This window comes from Fragaria vesca, linkage group LG5 (genome assembly GCF_000184155.1).
Source record: "Fragaria vesca subsp. vesca linkage group LG5, FraVesHawaii_1.0, whole genome shotgun sequence".
Taxonomy (NCBI): domain Eukaryota; kingdom Viridiplantae; phylum Streptophyta; class Magnoliopsida; order Rosales; family Rosaceae; genus Fragaria; species Fragaria vesca.
The window spans coordinates 21,410,913-21,436,293 of record NC_020495.1 but is presented as its reverse complement, the minus strand read 5'-3'; the positions used below and the strand labels follow the sequence as shown (position 1 = coordinate 21,436,293).

Below are 25,381 nucleotides of genomic sequence, written 5' to 3'. Positions count from 1 at the left end.
AATTGCTACTAAATTATAGGGTATGCGTCAATGGGCCGAAAATGGTTAAGCCATAACTATAGCCATATCATGATCCATATTAGAAGGCGTAAAAGCGTCCATTCATATCATGCTCTTGGTAACTGATCAACCGATGTTTGGCAAAACTTAAGCGGATATTTCACCGTTAGATACATGTCTTTCATACCCTTTTTTAAGACCACATCGATCATCATGGATCTAATTATGTTGTTTAGAACTTCATGTTCATATGAAATGAAAGTAATATCAATATCGAAATTTCAGGTTCGAATTTTGTGAACAATGGATCACATGTACATGCACAAAACTTCAGGTTTATGCAAACAATTAGAATTGCAAGTCTACTGTAATATTTGAACTTCAGGTTCATAATCTCAAAAAGTTCATATTTGAGAATTATTAGCAAAACTTCAGACTCACTAATATAAGCAATTGTAAACATAGAATTGAGTAATATAAACAAAGTATATATATAGACAAGATATAATCAAAATAAAAGTGAACTCATAGATCATGAGTATGGATAATAAGTAACAAAAGTTGCACCAATATCTCATAGATCGTCATAGAGTTTATGGAACGAATGAGCGAAAACATGCTGATAACGTGTTATAAATTAAGAATGAGATAGAGAGAAAAGAGAAGAACAAAATGTAGGAGGAGGAAGAAGTGTCACTTTCATTCTCATTATGCTCCTTTATATAAGAGTATGATTTACATATTAAGAACATAACTAATGAGTATTTACAAAGACGTTCACATATATTATAATGTTTACGATAGAAACAGTATTTCTGGTTTTAAGCGCGGGAATTTGGAAAATTTTCCCACCATTTCCCAAAAAACAAACATTTGGCGGTTCCCTCTTTTTTCACAACGCACTGTTCAAACCCTAAACAAAATAATTGAAAACCCCACAAATCCTCCCAATCTTTCATTTCCCTCCCAATTTCTGGAGCCAAAACACCCAAACCCTTCCCATTTCAGATTCACTTCTCCCAAATCCCCAAGACCCACCTTCTTCTTCTCCAGATTCAATGCCTATTCTCCCAGAAACCCTTGACGGGTCTTCACCGTTTTCGCAACCCGAAGCCTTAGACGACCAAGATCGAATTGGGTCCGAAGCCCAAGACGAATACAGCGTTCCTGCAGAAACCCTTGATGGGTCTTCTCCATCTGAAGAAATGTGCGAGTTGGATTTGGTTCCTGTTCTTGAAACCGAAAACGGGGCTTCGGTTCCTGAGTTGCAGTGCTTAGAACAACTGCAAGAAGATGACCCAACATCGCCTCCTCCTGTCAATGATGACAGTTTACTGAATTTTGAGTCGAATTCGCATTCGGAGTCTTCGGGGCCTTCTTGGTCTCAGTGGCCTTCATCAGAGTCTAGCAAGCAGTCAGTGGCTTACTCTGAGCCGTATACGGTCGAAGAATCCAAGATCTCTATGGTGGTATGCCCTCGTTTCGGAATATGCTGTGTTTTCATTTGATTGTGTTTTGTTGTGTGTGGTCTGTGGTGTTTCCATTGAAGTATATTGGGAAGTTAAGTTTGGGTATGGTTTTGTTTCGCAGGGTGCAGGGCTTTATAATCTCGGTAATACGTGCTTTATCAATGCGATTCTGCAATGCTTTACGCATACTGTGCCCCTCGTGGAGGGTCTGCGTTCCTCCAATCACCCGTTGCCTTGTGATTGTAAGACCTAACTGCTATCGTGTTTGATCCATAGCTTGTTTTTGATGTGCTTTCAAACTTGTATTAATTTCTTATTTAATGTACTGGGTTTAATGTGAAATTGGGTGTATTCAGGTGGTAGTGAAGGGTTCTGTGTTCTTTGTGCTCTCCGTGAACACATTGATCTTTCAATAGTTTCCTCAGGAAGGGCACTTTCACCATCAAAGCTTGTTGATAATTTGAACCGTATCCTTTAATCATCTGGACTGAGATTTCTATGCATTCGAATTTGACTTTTTTTTTTTCTTCTGAAGTTCTCAAAGGGAATTGATCCTGATTGGTTGTTTTTATTACACCAATTCATCTGATGTGATATACTTGATTTGTTGATTTCTTCATTGAAAGGTTTTTATTTTTATTATCCTGATAAGTGTACATGTGCTATCGCACTGTGATTCTTAACTTGATTCGCTTAGATTTCTCATCTTATTTCCGAAGATACCAGCAAGAAGATGCCCATGAGTTCTTGCAATGTTTTTTAGATAAACTAGAAAGATCTTGGTTGGATTCTGAGAAAAACAATGAGACTTCATCTTGCGAAGATAAAAACATTGTGAACAGGGTGTTTGGTGGCAGTCTTGTTAGCAAAGTATGACTCCTCAGGACCTGATTTTCATTATAACTGTAACCAACTTTCTGTGAATCCTTTTTATTGATTTTGTATCGATGGTTTCTTTCAGCTCCGATGTTGTAGCTGTGGTCACTGTTCTGACACTCGTGAACCTCTGATTGATCTGAGTTTGGAAATCGAAGATGTTGACTCTCTTCCTAGGGCTCTTGAATCCTTCACTAAGATAGAGAAGATAAATGACTCGGAGACAAAGTTTACATGTGAGAATTGCAAGGAAGAAGTGTCAGTGGAGAAGCAGCTTGTGGTGGATGAGGCCCCTCCAGTTGCTGCATTTCATTTAAAGAGATTTAAAACTGATGGAAATTATGTGGAGAAGATTGACAAACATGTAGAATTTCCTTTGGAGTTGGACTTGAAGCCCTACACCAGTAGCAATAACAGTGACGTGAGTTGCTCCTTAGTTTACTTGTACCAAATTGGTATCTGCATGATTTGTTGACATATGACAATAAAATTTAGTTTATTTGGAAATGCTTATTGTTTTCATTATGCATGAGTCGATATGGCCTTGACAAATGTTATGTATGAGTTTTAGTCGTTGCTTAAATTTCTTTATGCCTGTTTTTTCATGTTCTCATTCAATGTGTCTTGGCAATAGGTGGAATTGAAGTATGAACTTTATGCAATTGTGGAGCATGTTGGCTTTTCAGCTACTTCTGGGCACTATTTTTGCTTTATTCGTTCCTCTCCAGATACATGGCATAGGTTGGATGACTCAAAGGTAACAAGTCTTAAATATAACCTGTTATAAGCTATTTATAATAATTTTATGTCTTTTGAAGTTGGGTCAGGAAAAGATTGTTTACTGTTGATGAATTTCTTCTTTTGTTTCTCTGTTCTATTTTCTTGGTTATAACTTGTATATTTCCCTGAAATTCAGTACCAATCGGTTAGATCACAACTTTTTACTGTCTAGATAGTCTATGTTGGGTCATTTTATATTGCTAGTGAATTCACTCATTGTTGTTCAATAGTAATGTTTGTCCTCTCTGAAGGACAAAGCAAGGAATGGTGTGAGTGTCTGGTGGTTTAGAAAGATAAATTTAATAGAAATGTAATGAATTGAGAAAAATGGATGGTTTATAGATCCTGTAGCTTGAAAGGAATTAGAGAAATAGAGAATTAAGGGAGAAGTGAGAGAACAATATACTGAATATAGGAGAGGAAATACCAAGGCATGAAAGTCAAGACTCAATTTTCATTCATTAGGATCTGCCTTGCTGTACAGCAAGATAACTTATGTTTGGCCTTCAAATACATCTCTGTTATTGAATTACAATACCATACCCTTGGAGAACTTAAAAACTTTCTACTAACCCCAAGATTCAAAACAGCCTCTTCATTGCACTAGTCGCATAAGTATTCTGACAAAACTTAAACATCAATTATTAGAATGCTCTTGTTTTATAAAATTTATTTACGCTTTTTATTGATTTACTCTTTTTGAACTGAAATGGCTCATGCCAAGGGGGCTAGTGTTGGAATTTCAGAGAGGGCACTCTTTTAAGTTCTAACCAGCTGTGGCTACTGCATTGCATTTATAGTGTTTGATTAATTTGTCTTGTGAGTTTCATAAGATTTGTATCTTTTTATGTATTAAAAGAAATTTTACACTATATGTTGATACTCTTTTCCTTTTTTCCTTTTTCTAATTTTTTTTTTCTGGAATAATGATTATCTTTTAGGTTACTAGGGTTCGAGAAGAATTTGTTTTGTCACAAGAGGCATACATTCTGTTCTATGCCAGGCAGGGTACTCCCTGGTTTTCAAGTTTAAAGGAAGGGCAGATGTCATGCCCGGAACTACACATTATGAATACATCACCCAAGTCAGTGCTAGATCCTGTTGATGACATCTTTCCTGTGAATATTCCTGAGGGGTGTACTCCCAATGCTCCCAGAGATGTTGGCCAGAAAATTTCTACTTTCTTCCGCAGATCAAAATGTCAGGAGGTCTTGGTTACTGATACTGACACCAGAGATGCGGCTGATAAACGTTGTGAACAGATTGATGGATCCAAGCATGATGCTGCAGGTTTTGAGGAGACTGATGATAGTACACCTATGGTTACTGCTTCAACCTCAGTTGGTGCAAGTAAATGTTTTACTGGAACTTCACACAACAATGATAATAATGAGAATATATGCAGTATATCCTCTCGTGGTGGTACAGATGTACATATGACGTTTGATGAAGTCAGAGTTGCTGGTTCCCCTCCTAAGACACCACCCAGATCTCGAAGTGTAGATGGGATGTCTTTTGAGTCTACTCCAGGTAAAGCCAATTCACTCCAATCAAAAGATTTTGTTTGTATTACTTGAAATCTGGAAATGGAACTAACTTAATATGTTGAAATTGAATATCTAGAACCAAAATATCGTATTCCACGAGATCATCTGAAGTCAGCAGACAATGTGATCTATAAGAGAAGATCAAGCAAAGTTATTCCTCCCGTGGATGAAAATCCAATGAGAAAGGAAGCTATCAGGTATCTTTCAAAGTCAAGAAGTGCTCCCAGGGACAGGAGAAATCAGCTTCTTGCTGCTATCGCGGAGCCTCCAGAGGGTATGAACAAGAAAAGGAAAAGAGTGGGGATCATGACCATGTAATATTCCACCTCTTCCAAGCTTGTGGTTGCTGTAGAGTGTCTTGAGTTTTGGCTAGTGCAGGTGTATGGGTTATCTAATGCCCTCTGCAGCTGTTTTCAGGTCACTCTCCCTCTGGTGGTGGAGGTACCCCAAGTCAAATTTAGTTTATCTTTTCAGCCACAAATGTACAGATAAAATATTTTCAAATGTTTGATCTGGTTGCTTACCAGATAGAAATGTTTCATAGTTGTTCTTAATCAATGAAGAAAATTTCATTTAGTTTTCAACCACCTGATTCTTGTGATTTTGCTTCACAGCATCGTCAACAAATTTCCGGAAACAGCGTTTAATTGCACTAGTGCCTATAGCACTGTTAACCTGATATGCTCATTAAGTTGACAGTTAACTATTATAGACTCATCATCATCCGAGTTTGTTTGTTCTGAACTTCCGATTGGTACTAGCTTTCCCCTTGAGTTATCATTTGAGGTTGTATATCACAATGTTAAGAAACTTAAACTACTCACCTGATAGACTAGTTAAAACTTAAAAGGCTTTGGAGTTTTCTTTTCTTTTATAGCTCGAAATAGCAAAATGACCAATTCAGATAATCACTTGGGTTCAACATAAGATCCAAAAAAGGATAAGATAAATGTTTGGGCTCGTATATATGAAGCAAAGGACAAAATGAGTTCACAGCATAAAACAAAACGTAGTTTGAATAGCATGCCTATACTACTTGAGCTGTATCTTCACCATGTAATTTAAAGAGGGAAGCTTCTTTTTGGTCGATTTCATTTGTTGATGAGTTCAAAACTTCTTAGTAATCATGGTTCTTTAGACTCTTGGTTGGAGATAGGATTTAGGAAGCAGCATCTTAAGTCTAGGAAAGATCAAATTTGACAAATTTCTCTAACTTGGCATGAATGTACTTTGCCAATAACATCCTTCGTTTTTGTCAAACTACCTACAAGGTACACCTTCGAAATCATCGACCAGAACACCTGGACTTCTCATATGAGACAATAGTTCCACTATATAAGGAATGAGAACCATCATAACAATTCCCTTTGGCTGCTAAACAGTTCTCTCTCTACATCTATCATATTTGCAGAAGCTAGCTAGCTATCAGTACTCAGAGTTAGGAGGTTGATTGATTATTCAACATGGTGGTTTTCTTCAAAGGAGGAGCTAATAACCAATTACCATTGGGAAGATCGATGAGTTTGAGGACAAATAGTGCATTGCTAGACGATCTCCTCTTGCAAGAGTCACCGGGTTCGATAAACACAGCTAGACATGTGATCATCGTCATGGACGCCATGAAAGAGTTCAACACTGCGCCACTAGAGTGGGCACTTGAGCATGTCATCAAGGCTGGCTCGGTTGTTATTCTTCTCGGTGTGATGCCGTGGCTCAATATTCCTCGTAAGTGAATGCGTAAAATCAAAGCCTACATGCACCACATTATAGCTTAGAAGTAAATGCCTTTGCATCATCCTCTAGTGCATGCATCACTCTTTTGATCGATGTGCCCTAGACTTCAATGACTAACTCATCAGGTGGCGTTGTTTTGTAGTGTCTTCAAAGACATGGCTTGATGTTTGGCCAGTGGGTTTAGAGGAACTATCAATTGTCAAAGAAAAACCTGAGTGGAAGAGCGATGTCAAATATCTGAAGCTCCAAGCAGCAGTGGACCTCTGTAGAAACTATGGGGTATATATATATTGTGTTACGTCCTCATTTAAGCTTATTATCCTTATCAAATTACTTGTTCAGAGACATTCAAATCTTTGTTGTATGTTAATGCAGGTTGTGCTTCAGAAGAAGGTTGTCATGGGTTTTCCCTCAAGACTGTTGGTTGTTGACGAAATTACAAGCCTGCATGCTACATGGGTCGTCTTTGATAGGTAGGCATATTATTTTGCACATTGCATGGCTTTGATTTTCCAATGTGCATGAGATTTGTTCTCCAATAATCGATTATGGAATATATGTAACTGTAGGCATCAAAAGGCTGACCGAAAGTTCTACGCTGAGAAACTCCCATGCAACATGGTGATCATGAATGAAGAAGGGGACGCTGACATGATCAAAGGAAGGACTATGATAGATAGCACTGTTGCAGAGTCAACAACTTCTCTGTTATCTACTCCACTTTTCATGATCGCTGATCATGTTAAGGGAATGCTGAACAAATCGAAAAGTGCTCGAAAAGACCGCTCTAGATCGCAATCGCAAGGCGATGTCTAGAAATGCAGAAACAAAGAGAGCAGGAATGCTTGGAGATCGATGGAGTGGAGGCTAAACTCTGATGATTAATGCTATATATATCAGCGACTTTGCCACTGTTTTTCAATGTCTGGCTATCAAATCAACTACTGCAAATCATCTACTACCTACCCTTTAATTAGTCTGGCAACTTAATGTGCTTTACCAAGGATTTCGTTATGTAAGAATAATCTGGTCTCTCCATCTATGCTTCTGCAGTTTTGGGTGCGGGATTGATCGGTTTCTTCCTTTCGTTTTTTTCCCCTTTTCATCGTTGGATTTCTATTGGAATTTATCCATTTATAAATTGTAATGCAAACCAGAGTTTATTGAAATAAATTTACTATTTATTTGGACAAGGGAGACACGTACATCTAGTTTTCTGCATCAGTTTCTCCATCAGTGCATTGCTTAATTTGTTCTATTATTGCTCTCATGGATATCAACTTCAAGGTATATATGTAACTTTAATTAGTTTATAATCTGTCATTTTCTTGATTTGTGAACATCGATCATGAAGTTTTAACATCTTGGTTCATGTATGTAAAAAACGTCTGATTATGAACCATATATCATAAACTCATAATCAAATTTATAACTCGTAAAACAAATGAAAAAAATTCTTGTGATAAAGTATTTTGAGCCTCACTGCAATACTCATAAGAAACTTTATAGCTTTCAATGAGTGAGAGCTTTAATTTGTTTTCATTTTCACATTCTCAACGAATTATCATATAACAAAGCATCGATCAAACTATCAAGATTATATATATGTTCATCGCGATCGACTCATCGTGCATATATTGAGATCCATAGACATGGAATATATATTAACCACGCCAAACAGTTAAATTAAAGGATACATACTTCATCAATATATTACAATTGCATGGTAACAATCAATTGATCCAGTTGAACTGTCCAATTGTATCATACAATCAGCTCGGAGAGCAGTAATCATGCCAAATTGGCATGAGTTCTTTTACAACCATCACCGTAGTAAATAACTATAATCATCCTCTTCTCACCGCATTAAAATTTATTGTTTCTAATACTTTTGGTAACAAGAGGTGTTTGATCCATAGAGACCCTGAGGAAGGTGGACTCAAGGCGCATAGCCACCATGACCACCACCCTCACCGCTCCCAGCACCACCTCCATAGCCGGCACCACCACCGTGTGCACCCGCACCACCACCAGAGCCACCGCCACCTCCACCACCAGAGCCACCTCCTCCACCTCCACCAGCAGCCGAACCACCAGCACCAGCCCCATAACCTTCACCAGATCCTGAACCACCACCATAACCTCCACCAGCACCACCGGCTCCACCTCCACCGCCACCACCACTCCCACCACCTCCTCCACCACCATGTCCACCTCCGCCTGCTCCTCCAGCACCATAACCTGCACCACCTCCAGAACCACTCCCTTCACCGCCACCCTTCCCTGCACCCTCATAACCTACACCGCCTCCTCCACCTCCACCGCTACCTCCTCCTCCACCTCCACCATACCCGGCTGCCTCAGCTCCACCACCACCGTACCCTGCACCCCCTCCTTCACCAGACCCACCTCCATGTCCATAACCCCCGGCTGCAGCTCCACCTCCAGCACCTCCTCCACCGCCCGCACCGCCTCCGCCTCCACCACCACCAGCATGGCCTATGGCCGCAGCATGAATACTAGGGCGTGGAAGAGGCACAACATCTTCAGTTAAACTCAAGAGGACTCTAGTGGCAGAACAGATGCCTACACTTAGCATCACAAGGAAAACAACGCTAGCAATCTTTCTGGGAGCCATGGGATCGATCAACACCTAGACTCGATGAGTTTGTATCCCACAACCTGAATGAAGGACTGCAAGAGAATGTGGGTATTTATAGGCGTAAGAGAAGCAGATCGATCGAGAAGGGGGTCTCTAAATTCAAATACAGCGTCCCAAAAAGGAGAGTGGATATAATACCAAAGCACATACAAACAATAATAAGCATGCACGACCCACTAATCTCACTACAGTATAAGCTCGATCCATCTCACTCATAAGTCTCAGATAGATAGATAGTGTGTTCATGCTGTACTCCACATCTGATTTAGCTGCTACCAGCTGCTGGGACTCAATCCCTTTCCAGGTCCGGACCTGAGATTTTCAGATCTGAGTCGAACTCTAAAAATTGGACCCTTAAACCGTAATATGCATTTAATGTCAATTTTTTTTTTTATGAAATGCATTAATATTATAACATTTTTTCGGGAACTAGCTAACAACAATTGAAACAACAAACAACACGTAATTTTCGAAAATATTCATATAATATCCGAATATATGTACAGATTACCAAACCTCTCTATGTTTTAGTAATTTTATATCTACAATATTCTAGAAATCCTATTTGGATAATATTTTAGTAATCATATTTTACATTATAAATCATATTTATAAAACAAATTTCTTACGTATGGACTTCAATGGATTTTAAGATATACTATAATTATATATAATTTGTTGAACTTGTATGGCCCATCATGTCAGTATTTTCTTTTAATTTAACAAAAGTTGAGCTCTATTACTGTGTTAGTAAGATCTGGATATAATGAAAACTTGTTACTGGCCCCTTACGTCTCCGGGCCTTGAGTCGGCTGACTCCTCAGCCTCATATCAAGTCCGGGCATGTCCCTTTCACATTCATGACTTAAACAAAGTCCTTAATCTACACCACGAGAATTAATTAACGTTCATGGCTTAAACAAAGTCGTTAATCTACACCAGGAGAATTAATTAACGTTCATGACTTAAACAAAGTCCTTAATCTACACCACGAGAATTAATTAACGTAGATTACTGCTAATTGTTTCTTGTACTAACTAGTTAATGGCTTCAGTATGATATATAATTCATTTGCTATATTATATTTTGCTGGCTAGTTGCATATATATGCCTGCGTTGTCATCATCCTCTTAGTAGTGCAGTTAGTTCGGCATAATTTGAAAGATCATGATGCAACAACTAAAAACACATCAATACATTATCAACAACATAAAGACCAATTTATAATAACATGAACACATATACAAACTGAAAGAATTCGGCAGAAAGACTTTTCCTAATGCAACTGGGAATCATCTTGATCACTTTTCATCCTCTTGCACGTACAGAAACCTTCGATTTAGACATCTTCTGCTACTGATACTAACTAGATTACTACACACAAGAACATGATGAAGTATACAGAAGGAAATCTTCTGTGTTTCAATATCAAGGCTACAGAATGGGGTAGTAAACTCAATGCGAAACGATAGTGATCGAACACAGAGACTTGACCTTTTTTATATAATGACCGATTGGATTAATCCGGACTCATCCCATACGGAATCTTAAGCCAACTCGATCTATGTCAAAAAACTGCAGAGCTTATGGAGTTTATGCATCATGTCCCTATCATATTAGTTTCATTATTTATTGATATATATATATATATATATATATATATATATATATTAGAAAGCAGCTCCGTACACTAGCCTTTCTCTCACAAAATTAAAATGCATGAAGTAATTTATTAGAGAAAGTGTACGTGTTACACCGTGCAATATGTAATGCAGCAAATTAAGATGGCATATATGCATCACCCTACGTTATCCACGCTATTAACAATGAACCTTTCTAGCTATGCAAAATACATTGTAGTAGCTAAATACTATTGTACTATTAACGATAGTACATAGTAAAAATGTAAAATCAGAAAGACAAAGCTGAGGTTTGTTTTTAATAGCCAGATCGATGGTCTCACAACACGCCAGATGACTGGGTTTTCACCTGTACAGTTAATAATCCCTATATACTTAAAGACGATCGGCGTTGATTTCTGTTTTGTGATCTAAAGCTAGTGCACTGACGGTGGAAACGTCATTTTTCATGGAGACCATTGCAGATATATAGAAGACTATGTTCTTGAGATAACATGGAACTTTCATGGGTGTTCGAATTTTTAACTAATCACTTAATTAATAGAAATAGCATGAAAGTTACCCAACCGATCACCATATCATCAATGTTTAGACACTGAAATGTGGAGTTGTGGAAATGCGACATAAAAGTGAGCGAAATAAAGAGGTCCACATTTTAATTTCAAACCTGGGCACCGTTCTGGAAAAGAACTATATAGACACACACAAAGTTCCCTTCCAGAGTGGGACACTGCTTTGAAATTAAAGTGTGGTGCTCCTCATTACGCTCACTTTTAGATCACATTTTCACATCTTCACCGTTCAGTGTCTAGAACATAGTGTGTAGATTATTCCTGCAAAGTTTCATCCAATTTAAAAATCATTTGGGTACCAAATTAGATTAAATGAATGAACTAAACAAAATCTGTCCAAACGAAACAGTTCGTGAAGCTATATATATCTAGCTAGACATACTAAGTAATGAAGAAAGTTTATCTTTCATGGACAATAGCAGTAGAAACTAGCTAACTCAAATTAATAGCATAGAACTTGAATGGGCAAATTAACCAATGTGATAATCTCTAGCTCGCCACTCTACAGAACAAGGTCCTGCTCACGAAAGAGTCCTCAAAGGAAAAACAAGAATAAACAAAGGAGAGGTGTCTAGACACCTATCACGCAAAACCTTAACTCATGCATATACCATACCAAAAAGAGGAGGATAAATTTTCTCGAGATTATTTTAACTTGTTGAAAGTATCTCAAATATTCGAATCCTAAAGATCTTCATGTAAATTTTAAGGATTGATCTATTGATCTAAGCTGATGACTATACCAATATATGATCAACAGATAAGTTAAAGGCCTTTCCAATCGTACGAAGTAGTCCTTTCGTCAGACGACTTGTTTTTGCTTTCATTAACAAGAAATGATACGAATCAAGAGTTGATTGAAAATGTAATAGAAGAGTAGCATATTCCGACTGATGTAGCTCACAAATTCACTTAGCTTCCTAACCCCAAAAAAAAAAAAAAAAAATACGGGAACCTTTAGACTTGATCGAGTAAAGGGATCGAAGAAAGTTGATCGAGATGGATCATGTTCTTAATTAATTTACTTGCATGCAACTTCGTACGTACCGACGGTACCGTAGTACACTAGCTCTGATGATAAATCAAGAAGAACAAGAATCCATTAATGTATAGGTAGATACAACCTTTGGAAGCATAAAACTGGGATTCATAAAATTCTCTCAAATAATAATAATAATAATAATTATCTTCTTACCCACATGTACACTCTTATTGTTCCTTTCTTGATACTAATATAGGTAAGAAGAGGTAAGTTTTAGTTGCGACAATGAAGTACGTAAAGGTAATCAATTCAAGGAATATAACCGCCACCATGACCACCACCCTCACCGCTGCCGCCACCTCCTCCGTATGCACCTCCATGTGCACCACCACCGCCGCTTCCGGCGCCTCCGCCCCCACCACCAGCATACCCACCTGCACCTCCTGCGGCTCCACCTCCAGCTCCTCCTCCACTTCCGTATCCACCTCCACTGGCTCCTCCAGCTCCGTAGCCTCCTCCACCACCACCACCGTGACCCCCACCACCTCCATATGCTGCACCATGCTCGCCGCCAGCACCATAACCTCCACCGGCACCACCACCTTCTCCACCACCATAGCCAATGCCGTGCTCTCCTCCATAGGCAGCTCCTCCGCCGCCACCAGAACCACCACCGCCTCCACCAGCATACCCACCGGCTCCACCATATGCGGCACCACCTCCTTCACCACCACCGCTTCCGTAACCTCCAGCACCCCCAGCACCATAAGCTCCTCCAGTGCCATATGCACCACCACCACCACTTCCCCCTCCCCCTCCTCCACCACCAGCATGTCCACCAGCGCCTCCATACGCAACACCACCGCCTTCTCCACCACCACTACCGCCTCCATAGCCAGCAGCACCATGTTCACCTACAGAGCCATAACCACCTCCGCTGCCTGCACCTCCTCCGCCACCACCAGCACCTCCAGCACCACCACCTCCATACCCGGACGCACCCCCGCCACCATGGCCGGCAGCAGGATACGTTTCATAAGTCAGGAGTGTTCTTGCTGCAGAACATATGCCTAGACTTAATAACACGAGGAAAACAAGAGTCTGAACTCTTTGAGAAGCCATGGGAGCAATGCAGATGAAACCCACAACAATGGTGGTGCCTGGTGTAGAATGCAAGAGAGGGTAGCAAGGTATATATAGGAATGGGAATGGGGTCCTATAACGCGTATACTGATTCCATGGTGGTTGAACGCACATGCCCCAACTCGATCAAGAAGGTGGTCCAGTACAAGCGTATCACACTCAGTTACACTAGTAAAAGCTGCTAGTGTGCTTTTGCTGTCTCCCACAAATCGTAATGCAACAGTGTCTTCTTGTTAAGCTAGATCTTTCGAGAGACCTAATCTTCCTTTTCTGTATGTTATCCGATGGCATGGCGCATGCATATTAATTCTTTTAGACTTGGCCAAATTGGAACAAGTAAAGCTGAACATGGGTTCGAGAAAATGGTATGCATGCTTACCAAACTAGCTATGAGATCGGGTAGGGAACTTCATTGCCTAATTTTCTAAGATCTTTTGAATTAATGATGATAGTTAACTGATTTCTGAGAAATAGTAGTATGCAGCTAGGCAGACTCAATATATTAGTGCGATTGCCCAACTAATCACACTAGTTTCAGCCAGTGCGTAAGACCGACGTTCTTTCTTTAGAGAAATGTATAATGCAGGATCGATCAAAATATCTAATTAAGCAGCGTACGTTTTTGGTGGACTTTATCATTGTAGTTGTCTGGTGGCTCTTATAATTTTTCTCCTTTGACAGGCTCCTTGTGTCGATCTAATTAAATCGGATGTTGTCTTTGTAAACTTGCAAAATTGCAGCACCATTCCAATGGTACATATATCATTACGACCAAACAAAGAAAGAAGTTACATGATTAACATTACTCGATCAAAATGTGTTTTATATTTATAGCTTGGTGTGCACGTAAGTGATCCAATATGCGGTTTCTGCACATAACAATTTCTTCTATATCTATATTAATAAAGCCAGAAGGATTTTCCAAATGGTTAAAGAATGATGATTAATTGAAAAAGATATAACTAATTAATCAGCTTGCAGGTGGAACATGGTCAAGAATGAATTGAAGGAAGGTGCATATGGTGGCAAAACGATATGTAGCAATAGAAAGAAAAAGAAGCAAATTAATTAATCTACCATGATTATGGCATGGCCAGAGATATTTCAAGAGGTTATTTAGGTCGTGTATAAATTATATATCAGGAAGATAATATGTATCTCCTATATAGAATTGTACGTGTAGGAAGATAACATTTTGTATATATAAATTGCATGGGATGATAACATCTAGTGAAGTAGGCAGAATTAATAATTCTATTAACAGGCTATTAGTTTTAATTGTATTACCCTAAACCCTGTTGTTAGTGAAATTAATCTGGAACAATGTACGTAAGATAACATCATCTCCGATGGCTGTCTGTTTTCTGACAGTCACGAAAACAGCATCTTGATCAATACTGCATGGCCTTTCTGGGTTTATAACCTATAACTTCTATATACAAAAGGCCAACCATTAATTGTCATAGCTAGAGCTGAAACTTAAGCTGACAGTAGTGTTGATGAAAGAGCCAGCTAGTGATCAGTTTCTATATATGGATGTCTTTATATATTTCAGTACAGCAGTACTGCACTGCCGCCTTCAAAAGTGCCATTGCATATTCATTGTAAAATGATCGATCTCAATCATCATATATACAGAATTCCTCTTCATCCTCCTCACATATGGCACTCACCGTCACTACGCAATCAACTGTATGAAGCAGCGGCAGCAACAGCAGTTTTAACTTCTACGTGTGATCGACATTCAGATCATGGCCTGTCTGTTTCAACCTACTAAAGAAGAAACAAAGAAAAAATTCTTTGGCAAGAACCCTACCATTTACAGCATTAGCGTTGAACTTAATGCAGCTCAGAAAAGTTCATTCTTGCCAAAACTGATAGTCTGATACTGATGGATCAAAATGAAAATTCTCCACAGCTTGCATTCTACTGTTGTGGGCACTACTGTAGATTAAATAAAATATATTGAGTGCCCTTTGCTATGCGTTTTAGGTCTGACTTCTTTGGGCTCTTTTGCTATCGCACTAGGAATAATATATGGGCTGTGTGTAAGGACCCTTTTTAATTTTAGAAGGTTCTTTTAAATGCAAAATTTTATAATTTCTGCTAAACATGAATGTTCCAATATTCTGAATTTTCATTCTGCACCTTCTCCGCATCTCTGGGAAAATCATATCCATTAAAGTACATCGATCTGCTAAATTCAGCATAACCCTAGCCTTATATGCATGCAAACGAGTATATATAGTCAATCAAATTACTTGAAACAGGAATAATGATAATCAAAATTACCAAAGGGCTCTCGACTAGCTAGCTTAACGTACGTACATATCGTACATGCATGTTCTTCATGATAAGTGGTATTTTCAATTTATCTAACACCTTAACAACGTTTATTATCTATCTAACAAGTCGAACATTTGGTAACTCAGAAAATTTAGTTATAAAATAAAAGTAATATGATCGTTATACTAGTATATAATATATATATATAGGGCCCTTTCAATGAGGGATCCCTTTTTTTGTTCATTTCTATAGGGATAGGTCCACACTATTAGATCTGTTTTTTAATGGGCTTGAATGGTTGAGATTAAAACAAAAAACTTAACACTTATGTCAAACCTACACCGTTCAAGATTATTAAAAATAAATCCCTTATTTGGATGACTTAACGATCACCAAATTTTCTGAAAATTTGTAGAAATGATCTACTCATATAGCCCAACGAACTGAACGGTGGAGATTTGATTTTGTGATTGAAAAGTTCGTCAAATGATTTATCCCTAGAAATGAACAAAAAAAAAGAATCCCTCATTGGAAGGACTCTTTATGTGTGTGTATATATATATAACACAGTATTTTGGTTATGAGTTCTCATAGTTATATATGTCATCTCATATATACATGGTATGCATGTATTGTAGAAGTATCGATCCACTGAGAAATAAACAAAGCTTGTATCTATTGAATTAGATATGCTAAAAAAGAGAAGGAAGAGGGGGGTGTGGCCGCCCTTTAGATCTCAAGTCTGAGTAGGTCTCCTTGGGATATGACGTGCACACAAATCGCTTGATCTTCGGCTGAACCCTAACATCCCCGAGGACCACAGCCCAAAGATCAAACTCCCCCAAACCAGATCTCTTCAATCATCTCCTCAATCAGCTTCCGACGACCAGGATTAGAACTCGGGCAAACTGAATTGAACTAAAAATGACAGTGCGGTTTTGGCCGGCCGTCGATCGATGAATGCAATGCCAAAATGTCCACCCCTAGCTAGCTAGTGAACGCAACGAACAAGTCATTGCCCTTTACATGTGCGGAGGAGCTCGATGATCATGACCTTATCTCTGATAGCTCAAATGGTACAAGCTGTGCCGCATTTGTGTTAGTATTCGATCATGATGAATACTAGTTTAGCTTACAGTAGCTTAGCTTGTGGCTTTGTGTGGGTAGTGGGTATTCACATGGAAGAGTATGATGCAAGGCAAACCTAGCAGTTGTCTCTACCAAAAGCCATCTCGATCTTTTAATTCTAGTGCAGGTAGGACCAATCCATCTCACTCTGCTTGGGTAGTGGAGCCTTTTATTCTTCACGCTTGTGTTGTGTTCTTGTGTGGGTTGGTTGATTACAACCTTCGTATGTATTGGTACCACTGCATCATTCCTGACGCATGCAAATATTATTATTATTTTTTGAACTAAAACGGATTTGCTCCATTGATATTAATCATACGACCATATAAGGTCAAGTTTAAAGAAGTTCAAAAACAACTCTAAATTATAATATCATGCTCAAAAGTTTAGAGACTACGAATAATCAAGAAAAAAGAAAGCAAACGAAAAAAAAAAAAATCCCTAAAAAACTAGTATTCAAAAGAATTTTATTGAAAGTCCTAGAAAGCAAAATAACTTGCGTAACTTTGACATGGAGGGTTAAAACATTTTGATTTGAGGTCTAAGACCTTAAGATCGATGTACCTTTCCTTCAAAATGCGTAACCGAATCCACCCAAAGCTATGTAGGGATCTTTTATGGTGAGAGCAGGAAAACTACTCCCCTCCTGCCTCCACCTTGAGGCCACTTGTCTCTCCACCCGAGTTGGCTCCAAGCTGTAGCACCCCTGATTTGAGCATCTTATTTCTGCTTCCACAAGGATGGCCTTTCTTCTTCGAAGATTTGCCGGTCTTAAAGACACCTAACTCTCCATTGACACCCACAACAAAACCTAATTCTTCAGGGACCAGAGGAAGAGGAACAACGCTAGGGTATGACGTGGTTTCTTCCCCACCTTATGCTCAACTTCCTCGTGGCTGAGTCACATACAAGCAACCTTTGTTAAAGAAGGGAAGGGTTCCACTTCTCGGATCTGCGGTGCCTATGTTTCTTGGCAAAGAGAGGAGTCGATGAGGAAACAAGGGTAGCTAGGGTTTGGGGTTGATTTACCTTAAATTAACACCATGTGTGGAGTGCTAGGGTCGCTACCTCTCTCATGCGGACACTTGATTCCTCCATCACTCCATGGTTGATCATCATGGAGGTCCAATATCTGCCCAACAACCTTTCATATCGGTATTTCACTTGGATCACACCAACCTGAGAAACCCTAATTCTTCTGTCCAGTATGACCGGCGTGTTGCCGCAGTGGAGGCCGGTGTTACGTACCAACTTGAAGAACATGACCAATGGTCTCTCCACGAGCCGAGCAATTGCGGTAGTCTCAATGCCGCCAGGAGGTCCTGGATTTCTACCCAAATGCAAACAAAGTCCAACGACACCACCATGATATCCGAGAAACTGTCGTAATCATCTAACAAAATCACGGTCCTCTGGTATCCCCAAGGACCTCCTTCTTCACCCTTTTGAGATCTCTCTCGTTAGAAATGGTATATAGAAATTGATTACCTCTTGCTTGAACTTCCACCCAGGACCGGACTTGAAATTTCAAGACCTGAGGCAAGTTCTAAAGATGGTGCCCTCTAATGGTCATTAAAAAAAAGGTCAATTGACAAGCTAAAGATGATTTAAAGCAATATAAACTATTTTTTTTTATGGTGCAAGACAACCCGACTGGAAAGTTTTACCTTGAGCAGGAGTCTGAGGATACCACTATAGGAAATAAATTTGTAATGGGGAATAATTGACAAGTGGTTACTCAGACAAAAAAAAAAATAATGTATTTATTATACTACACACCGATCTTAATCCCTGGAGAGACCCACAACTTAACAATGAGATGAAGGATGTTTAAAAAAAGAAACAAGTGGTTATCTTCAACCACAAAACCCGGAGTTTCCCAGATTATTGATAGTCATCGACACTGCTCATCCTCAATTCATCATCGTCATCATCAAACTTCTCTCTCTCCCTTCTCTTCTCTTCTAAACCCAACCACTTCTCTCCTCCTTTGTTTTTCATTTCAAAAGTAACAAAACCCAAGAAGCTATAGCTTTAAGTTTTAACTTCCATGGAGGGTCGTCCCTTCTGCTCAAGGCTGCTGCCAGCTTTTGGTTTTTCCAGATTTTTTGGTCCTGAGGTGGCCGCCTCTTCGGCCTCACCTCAGGTCCAGGCTTGCTTCCACCAAGGAGGTTGGTCTCCACATTAGGCGAACAACGCTCCTAAACAAATCAGAAGCTACAACACATGTAGTGTTGAGCCGCCCCACGAGGTAGAAACATGGAGCGTTGAAACCCTTTGCAGTTTGCAGGGCAACTGAGGACGTCTACGAGGTCGACCGGCTCTTCAAGCTTGCCAAGAGAAAGCTTGGTAGCAAAAATGGTTGTCATAGCAGCAACAAAGGCAGCCATATCAAATGAGATCATGCCGCACAACTCACAATTTTTCTCAAGAAACTCTAACACTAGCCGCACACGTGAGAGAGATGATAACATAGCATTAATCTCTGTAAAAGCTAGAAGAAACCCTAAGCAGAAGGTTGAAGACGATGAGAAATAGAGAGAGTTTCTGGAAACTTTACCTCACTAAATTTCCAAAATGAAAAGCAACCTTACAATTATTACAATATCTCACTGATTTATACTTACTACAAAACAAACTAAGCTTTTATTACAGCTGCAAATCCAACAAGGATCCAGCAAGGCAAGAATGCCACATTAGAAAATACTGAAAACAACCATTGACTGAAAGTCAACACAGTCCCTTTGTCAACACCTCCCCTCAATCTCAGCAGGGCTAAGAATGCTGAGATTGGAATAGTGTTCCTTGAATATTGGACTATGCAAACCTTTGGTAAAAACATCTGCTGTTTGTTGAGAAGTAGGCACATACTGCAGCTACAAATCCTGTCGTTGAACTCTTTCTGTCACAAAATGGAAGTCATTATCAAGGTGTTTGATCCGAGAGTGAAAAACAGGATTGGCACATAAAGAAATAGCAGACAAATTATCACATTTAAGAAGAGGTGGAGCTGGAATTTTTACTTGAAGATCACAAAGAACATGCATGATCCATGATATTTCTACTGCAGTGTTAGCTAGTGCCCTGTATTCAGCCTCTGTTGAGCTTCTAGAAACTGATCCTTGTTTCTTGGACTGCCAAGAAATAGGACAGTGACCAAGATAAACAATGAATCTTGTTGTAGATCTCTTGTGATTAATCTCTCCTGCCCAATCTGCATCACAGTATGCACTAACATACGTAGGAGACTTACCAAATTTGTAAAACAAGCCTTTGGAAACTGTACCTTGCAGATATTTCAGAATTCTTTTCATAGAAGTGAAATGCACATCAGTAGGGTTCGACATGAACTGGCATACTGTATTTACAGAATATGCAATATCTGGTCTTGTAAAAGTCAGATATTGGAGAGCACCTACAATGCTTCTATACAGGCTTGGATTGTGCATAGGTGTTCCTTCATCTTTCAACAACTGAACATGAGGTAAGCATGGAGTATGACAATCTTTACAGGATTCAAGACCAGCTCTAGCAATAAGATCCTTTGCTTATTTTTCTTGAGAAAGAAACAATCCATTCTTCTTATACTGAACACTGATTCCCAAGAAGTAAGAAAGAGGTCCAAGATCTTTCATGTCAAAGACTTGATTGAGTTTAGAAATCACAAATGAAAGATCAATTTTATCAGAACCAGTGTTAACAATGTCATCCACATACAACAGCCTTGATCAGTGACTTTCACAAAAAGGCTTGGATCTGAATGAGAGAATTTAAAACCTAATGAAGGCAGGTGTTTGCTCAAAAATCGTCTCGGCCGAGATTAGGGCCGAGGGCTTGAGAACAATCGTCCTTCAAAATTTGCGCGGGCGTGCCAACTCGCGGCCTGTTGGCCAAGCGAGGTTTTGATTAATTTTGCGCCTGATCTGACTTCTTCCAAGCGATTGTAGGCCGAGGAAGGAACCGTCTCGGCCTTTGGGTTCTCTTGCCTTTGTTGCAAGGACTTTCAGCGTTTTCACTGATGTTGCTCCTTTTTTTTTGTGATTTTTGTATAAGTTTGCGAGAAGTAAAGTGCGAAAAGTAAAAGAACAAGAATCTAATGGCGAAAATTTAAATTGCACGAAACGTAAATTGCATGAAGTAATTGTAAGAAATTAAAGTGCATGAATTTAAAGACGCGGAAGAGAAATTGCATGAAAGTAAAGTGCAAAATGTAAAGTGCGGAATGTAAAGAAAACGAATAAAAAGAAGAAGAAAACTATGCTAGAACATGAATAAAAAAATTGATATTGTAGAGAATTCGTAGGGAATTTTGATGGAGTTTGTATTGAAGTGTTGTTTGTGTTGGTCGGGGACCTTTTAAAATGAGCTATATGTCTCCTATTTATACTATATTACAAACACAAGATTTAGAAGGAAAAACCAATTTAATTCAATAAATATTTCGGTCTTAATGACCGAAAGAAATATGTTCCATATTGATTCTCCTTAATCGCACGCTGATTTCTTCTTGCGGAACCGTTGTAATCAATTTGCTCTTAATTATGCAATATCGTCATTGATGCCTTCAAACGCGATTTAATTCTCGGTTATTTCCTTCCTCAATTTTTATCGGCAATTATGAGAAATCGCCGATATTTCCTTCCTCGATTATATATCGGCAATTATGAGAAATCACCGTTATTTCCTTCCATTTTAATTTCTTCTCTAAAGGTTCATATCTAATAGAATTTTATTATGAAATTCTATTGAGATATTGCTAACAAAACACCAATTTTTCCTTATCTATCGGCCAAGATTTCAAGGGCCGATTTACCAAAAATAGGTGCAAACAGCAGGAAACTTGTAAATTTCTCATTCTAGGCTCTAGGAGCCTGTTTAAGACCATATAAAGATTTCTTCAAAATGCACACATAGTCAGGATGAACTGGATCAACATAACCTTGAGGTTGCTGCATATAAACTTCCTCCTTAAGATCACCATGTAAGAAAGCATTTTGGACATCAAGTTGATGAAGCTCCCAATTATTCATTGTAGCAAGAGCCAGAATCAATCTTACAGTGCTATGCCTAACAACTGGACTAAATGTTTCATCATAGTCCAACCCTTTTTCTTGACTATATCCTTGAGCAACAAGTCTGGCTTTATATCTGGACACACTCCCATCAGCATTTTTCTTTACCTTATAAATCCATTTACATCCAACAATATTTTTGTTTGAAGGAAGAGGAACTAATTGCCATGTACCTTGATTATGTAGAGCTGCAATCTCTTCATCCATGGCTTTATTTCATTCAGGAATACCTGCAGCAGCTTTAAAGAATTTTGGTTCAACTGGTTCATGCAACTCCATAACAGAAGAAAATCCACTGAAAAAGGCCAACTCATCCACAAGATTTTGAGTTGCAATGCATGAATAAGCACAGAAATCTTCAAAAGTTTTTGGCTTCACAATCCCATTTTTAGCTCTTGTCAACATAGAGTGATTATTGTATGATTGAGCTTCATCCTCAATAAACTGTAACTCATAAGGTAAAGGAGCATGTTGCACATTATCACCAGAAAATTGGTTTGAAAAATTATCTGCATGCCCATTCTACAGAAAAATATCATCAGCATCAATATTATTACCACCAACGGTATTATTATCTGCAGCATTATCACCTGCAACAACATTTGCAACTTCAGCAATGTTTTCACTTCCAGCAATATTTTCACCAACACTCCCACCATTAACATCACGATTCAAAGAAAAATCACCAACATCATTTGCATTATCCCTTCCTCCAACATTACCACCAACACCTGCGTTTTGACCTCCTGCAATATTTTCACTAAAAATTGCATTATCTCCATTATTCCTTCCTGTATCATTACTCACACCAACATTTTCACCTCCTATTTCACCTCTCAAATTCCCCCCTTCAGATGCAGTATGGATGCCAGGAGAAGATGGATAAAGAGCAGCAAATTGTTCTGGTGAAAGAGGAATGGAAGAAGATTTAGAAAAGCTAAAGGAAGAGGAAGATATAGGAGCAGGTTTGGGAGAGACCACATGAAGAAAAGGAAATAGAGACTCATCATGAACAACATGACGAGACAACCACAACTTATTCTTGGAAATACTGTAACAAAAGACACCCTTATAACCAAGAGCATATCCAAGAAACACACATTGAATGGTTCTAGCTTCAAGTTTATTTTTGACATAAGGACGAAGAAAGGGGTAACAAGCTAAGCCAAAAACCTTCAAATGGGAAAGATCTGGAGGAGAACCAAAAAGCTGAATATATGGAGAAGACATAAGCAATGATCTGCAGGGCATTCGATTAATAAGATAACCCGAATGAGCAATGATATGAAACCAAAAATGCTGAGGTAATGAAGCAGCTGTCAAAAGAGTGATGCAGGTTTCAACAAGATGTCTATTTTTTCTCTCAGCAACACCATTTTGCTGGGGAGTATAAGGACAAGTGATATAGTGCACAATGCCTTTTAATTCAAGAAATTGCATGAATTTATTTCCAGTAAACTCACCACCACCATATGTTTGAAGAATCTGAATATCATGATGAAACTAAGTAGAAACGAAAGAGTGAAACTTAACAAATGTAGGAAACACATCCGATTTATTAATGAGAGGATACACCCAAACAAACTTAGTACAGTCGTCTATGAAAGTGACATAGTACTTGTATCCTTCAATCGAAAGACAAGGCGCAGGCCCCCATACATCCGAATGAACCTTGTGAAATGGAACTACAGACTTGGACAAAGACTGAGGAAATGGTAATCTATGAATTTTACCACTTAGACAATTTGAGCACACATGAGTTGAACTATCCTTATTACATACACTTAATGTTGGACAGAGATAACATCTTGGAGGCAACATTTGAAGTTGGATGACCAAGCCTCTTGTGCCAAAGGGAAGAAGAAATAGATGATCCCACAAAAGCAGTAGCAGTAGCAGAAACCGAAGGAAGAGAAGACTTTGAAAATCTTGGAGACTTGAACAGATAGAGACCATCAGCATTTGTCTTTCCCTCGTAGAGAGTTTTTCTTGAGGCCTTGTCTTGCATCATGATATCAACATCATCCATAATGATATAGCAATGATTATCTCGACATAACTTGTTAAAAGATAACAAGTTAACAACTAGGCTAGGAACATGTAACACATTATGAAGATCAAATGTGTGAGCTGCAGGAGTAATTTGAGTATTTCCAATATGCTTAACATGAAGACCTTCTCCATTACCAATTTTGATGGTATTGGAAGACTCATATGGCTGTGCAATATGGAGGTTGCGCAAGTCTGATGTCATATGGTGAGTGGCTCTTGAGTCTCCAATCCACACTTCTTCAATGTTGTCCTGAGAGTTGGAAGAGGTAGCAATATTGCTTTGATTTTGAGCAGTCATTGCAAACAGTGTTGATGGAGGTTCCGCACCTTGATAGGCATAGTTCCCACGATGATGACAATCAAGAGCCACATGGCCTTTCAAACCACAAATCTGGCATACTACAACTGACTATGAAGGATGATTTTGAGGCACATCAGTTCGATAGAAACAGTTAATTGCAGTGTGACCCCTTTTGCTACATATCTGACATTCTGGAGACATTCCATTATGAGCAGTAGAAGAGCTATTAGCATTGTTGGAGACATTCTCCTTTTGAAAACACTTGCTTGCTCGGATGTCCCCTCTTATGACAAATAGAACATTCAATATGCTGATAACAATTGCTAGCTGAGTGCCCCTTTTTACTGCAGATTTGACATTCAACATGATTAAAGCTCTTATAGTTCCCAACAGAAGAATTAGCTCCAGAAGAAGATTTAGGACCATTATTCCAGTTAGAACTCTTTGAATCATTGTTGTACCAAGATCCTTTTCCCTTATCAGAAGAACTTCCATTAGAATCTAAAGAGTGAAAATTATTATTTCTGAAAGAGTGTCTTCTTGCTGCCATAGCATCCATACTTGCATGAGAATCAAGATGTAGATCAAAGTCCCTTTCAGCAGCTAGAAGTTGTGCCCTAAGTCCTTCAATGAAATAAGAGTATCTCTGGCTCTAACAACTATTTTAATCATAACATTTCTTCTGGGAGACCATTCAATGTAACAACAACAATATCTTCATCACTAATCTTTACTCTAACAGAATTGAGTTGATCTCTTGCATGCTTAATTCTGAATAGATACTTATCAATGGAATCTGCACCCTTCTTAATTGTCTGCAAATCAGTCTTCAACTGAATGATATTGGCCCTGGATACAGTAGAGAACCTTTCAAGCAAAGCAAGCCATGCTTCATGAGAAGAGGAACTTCCAACAATGACTTCCATAGTATCATCATCCAAGGTTGCCATCAGAAGACCAAGTAAAGCTTTATCTGTTTTCTTCCACTGCTTATAGGCTTCAGTGACTTCACTAGTAACTGTTCCTGACTCAGTTAAAACATATCGATTTCATAGAACTCAAACAAATCATTCCCCTTAAGAACTGACTGAAATTGATAACTCCATTTCACAAAATTGTTTTCACTTAGACGCACAG

The 25,381-nt window shown here is 38.8% G+C and overlaps 2 protein-coding genes across 2 annotated transcripts; one reads left to right on the top strand and one right to left on the bottom strand.

The window, feature by feature from the left end:
* Positions 1–1,058: 1,058 nt before the first annotated feature.
* Positions 1,059–4,990, top strand: LOC101303715. The gene is made up of 8 exons (XM_004301635.1): positions 1,059–1,469; positions 1,591–1,711; positions 1,826–1,936; positions 2,167–2,339; positions 2,431–2,766; positions 2,980–3,102; positions 4,067–4,655; positions 4,749–4,990. Exons 1-8 carry the CDS (start codon positions 1,059–1,061, stop codon positions 4,988–4,990), a joined length of 2,106 nt encoding a protein of 701 aa, XP_004301683.1.
* A 17,117-nt stretch (positions 4,991–22,107) lies between these two features.
* On the bottom strand, positions 22,108–24,739 carry LOC101303134. The gene is made up of 4 exons (XM_004301634.1): positions 24,433–24,739; positions 23,674–24,318; positions 22,482–23,309; positions 22,108–22,400 (listed from the first exon to the last, which is right to left on the bottom strand). Exons 1-4 carry the CDS (start codon positions 24,737–24,739, stop codon positions 22,108–22,110), a joined length of 2,073 nt encoding a protein of 690 aa, XP_004301682.1.
* Between the last annotated feature and the right edge of the window lie 642 nt (positions 24,740–25,381).

Excerpts from the sequence above, each read along its gene's own strand:
- LOC101303715 (XM_004301635.1), top strand. The coding sequence starts at position 1,059 with ATGCCTATTCTCCCAGAAACCCTTGACGGGTCTTCACCGTTTTCGCAA. Across the intron at positions 1,470-1,590 it reads AATCCAAGATCTCTATGGTG|GGTGCAGGGCTTTATAATCT; the intron begins GTATGCCCTCGT and ends TTTGTTTCGCAG. Across the intron at positions 3,103-4,066 it reads ATAGGTTGGATGACTCAAAG|GTTACTAGGGTTCGAGAAGA; the intron begins GTAACAAGTCTT and ends ATTATCTTTTAG.
- LOC101303134 (XM_004301634.1), bottom strand. The coding sequence starts at position 24,739 with ATGGAAGTTCTTCTGATAAGGGAAAAGGATCTTGGTACAACAATGATT. Across the intron at positions 24,319-24,432 it reads TAATGGAATGTCTCCAGAAT|GCCATGTGGCTCTTGATTGT; the intron begins GTCAGATATGTA and ends GTGGTTTGAAAG. Across the intron at positions 23,310-23,673 it reads ATCTCTGTCCAACATTAAGT|GCATTGTGCACTATATCACT; the intron begins GTATGTAATAAG and ends TTGAATTAAAAG.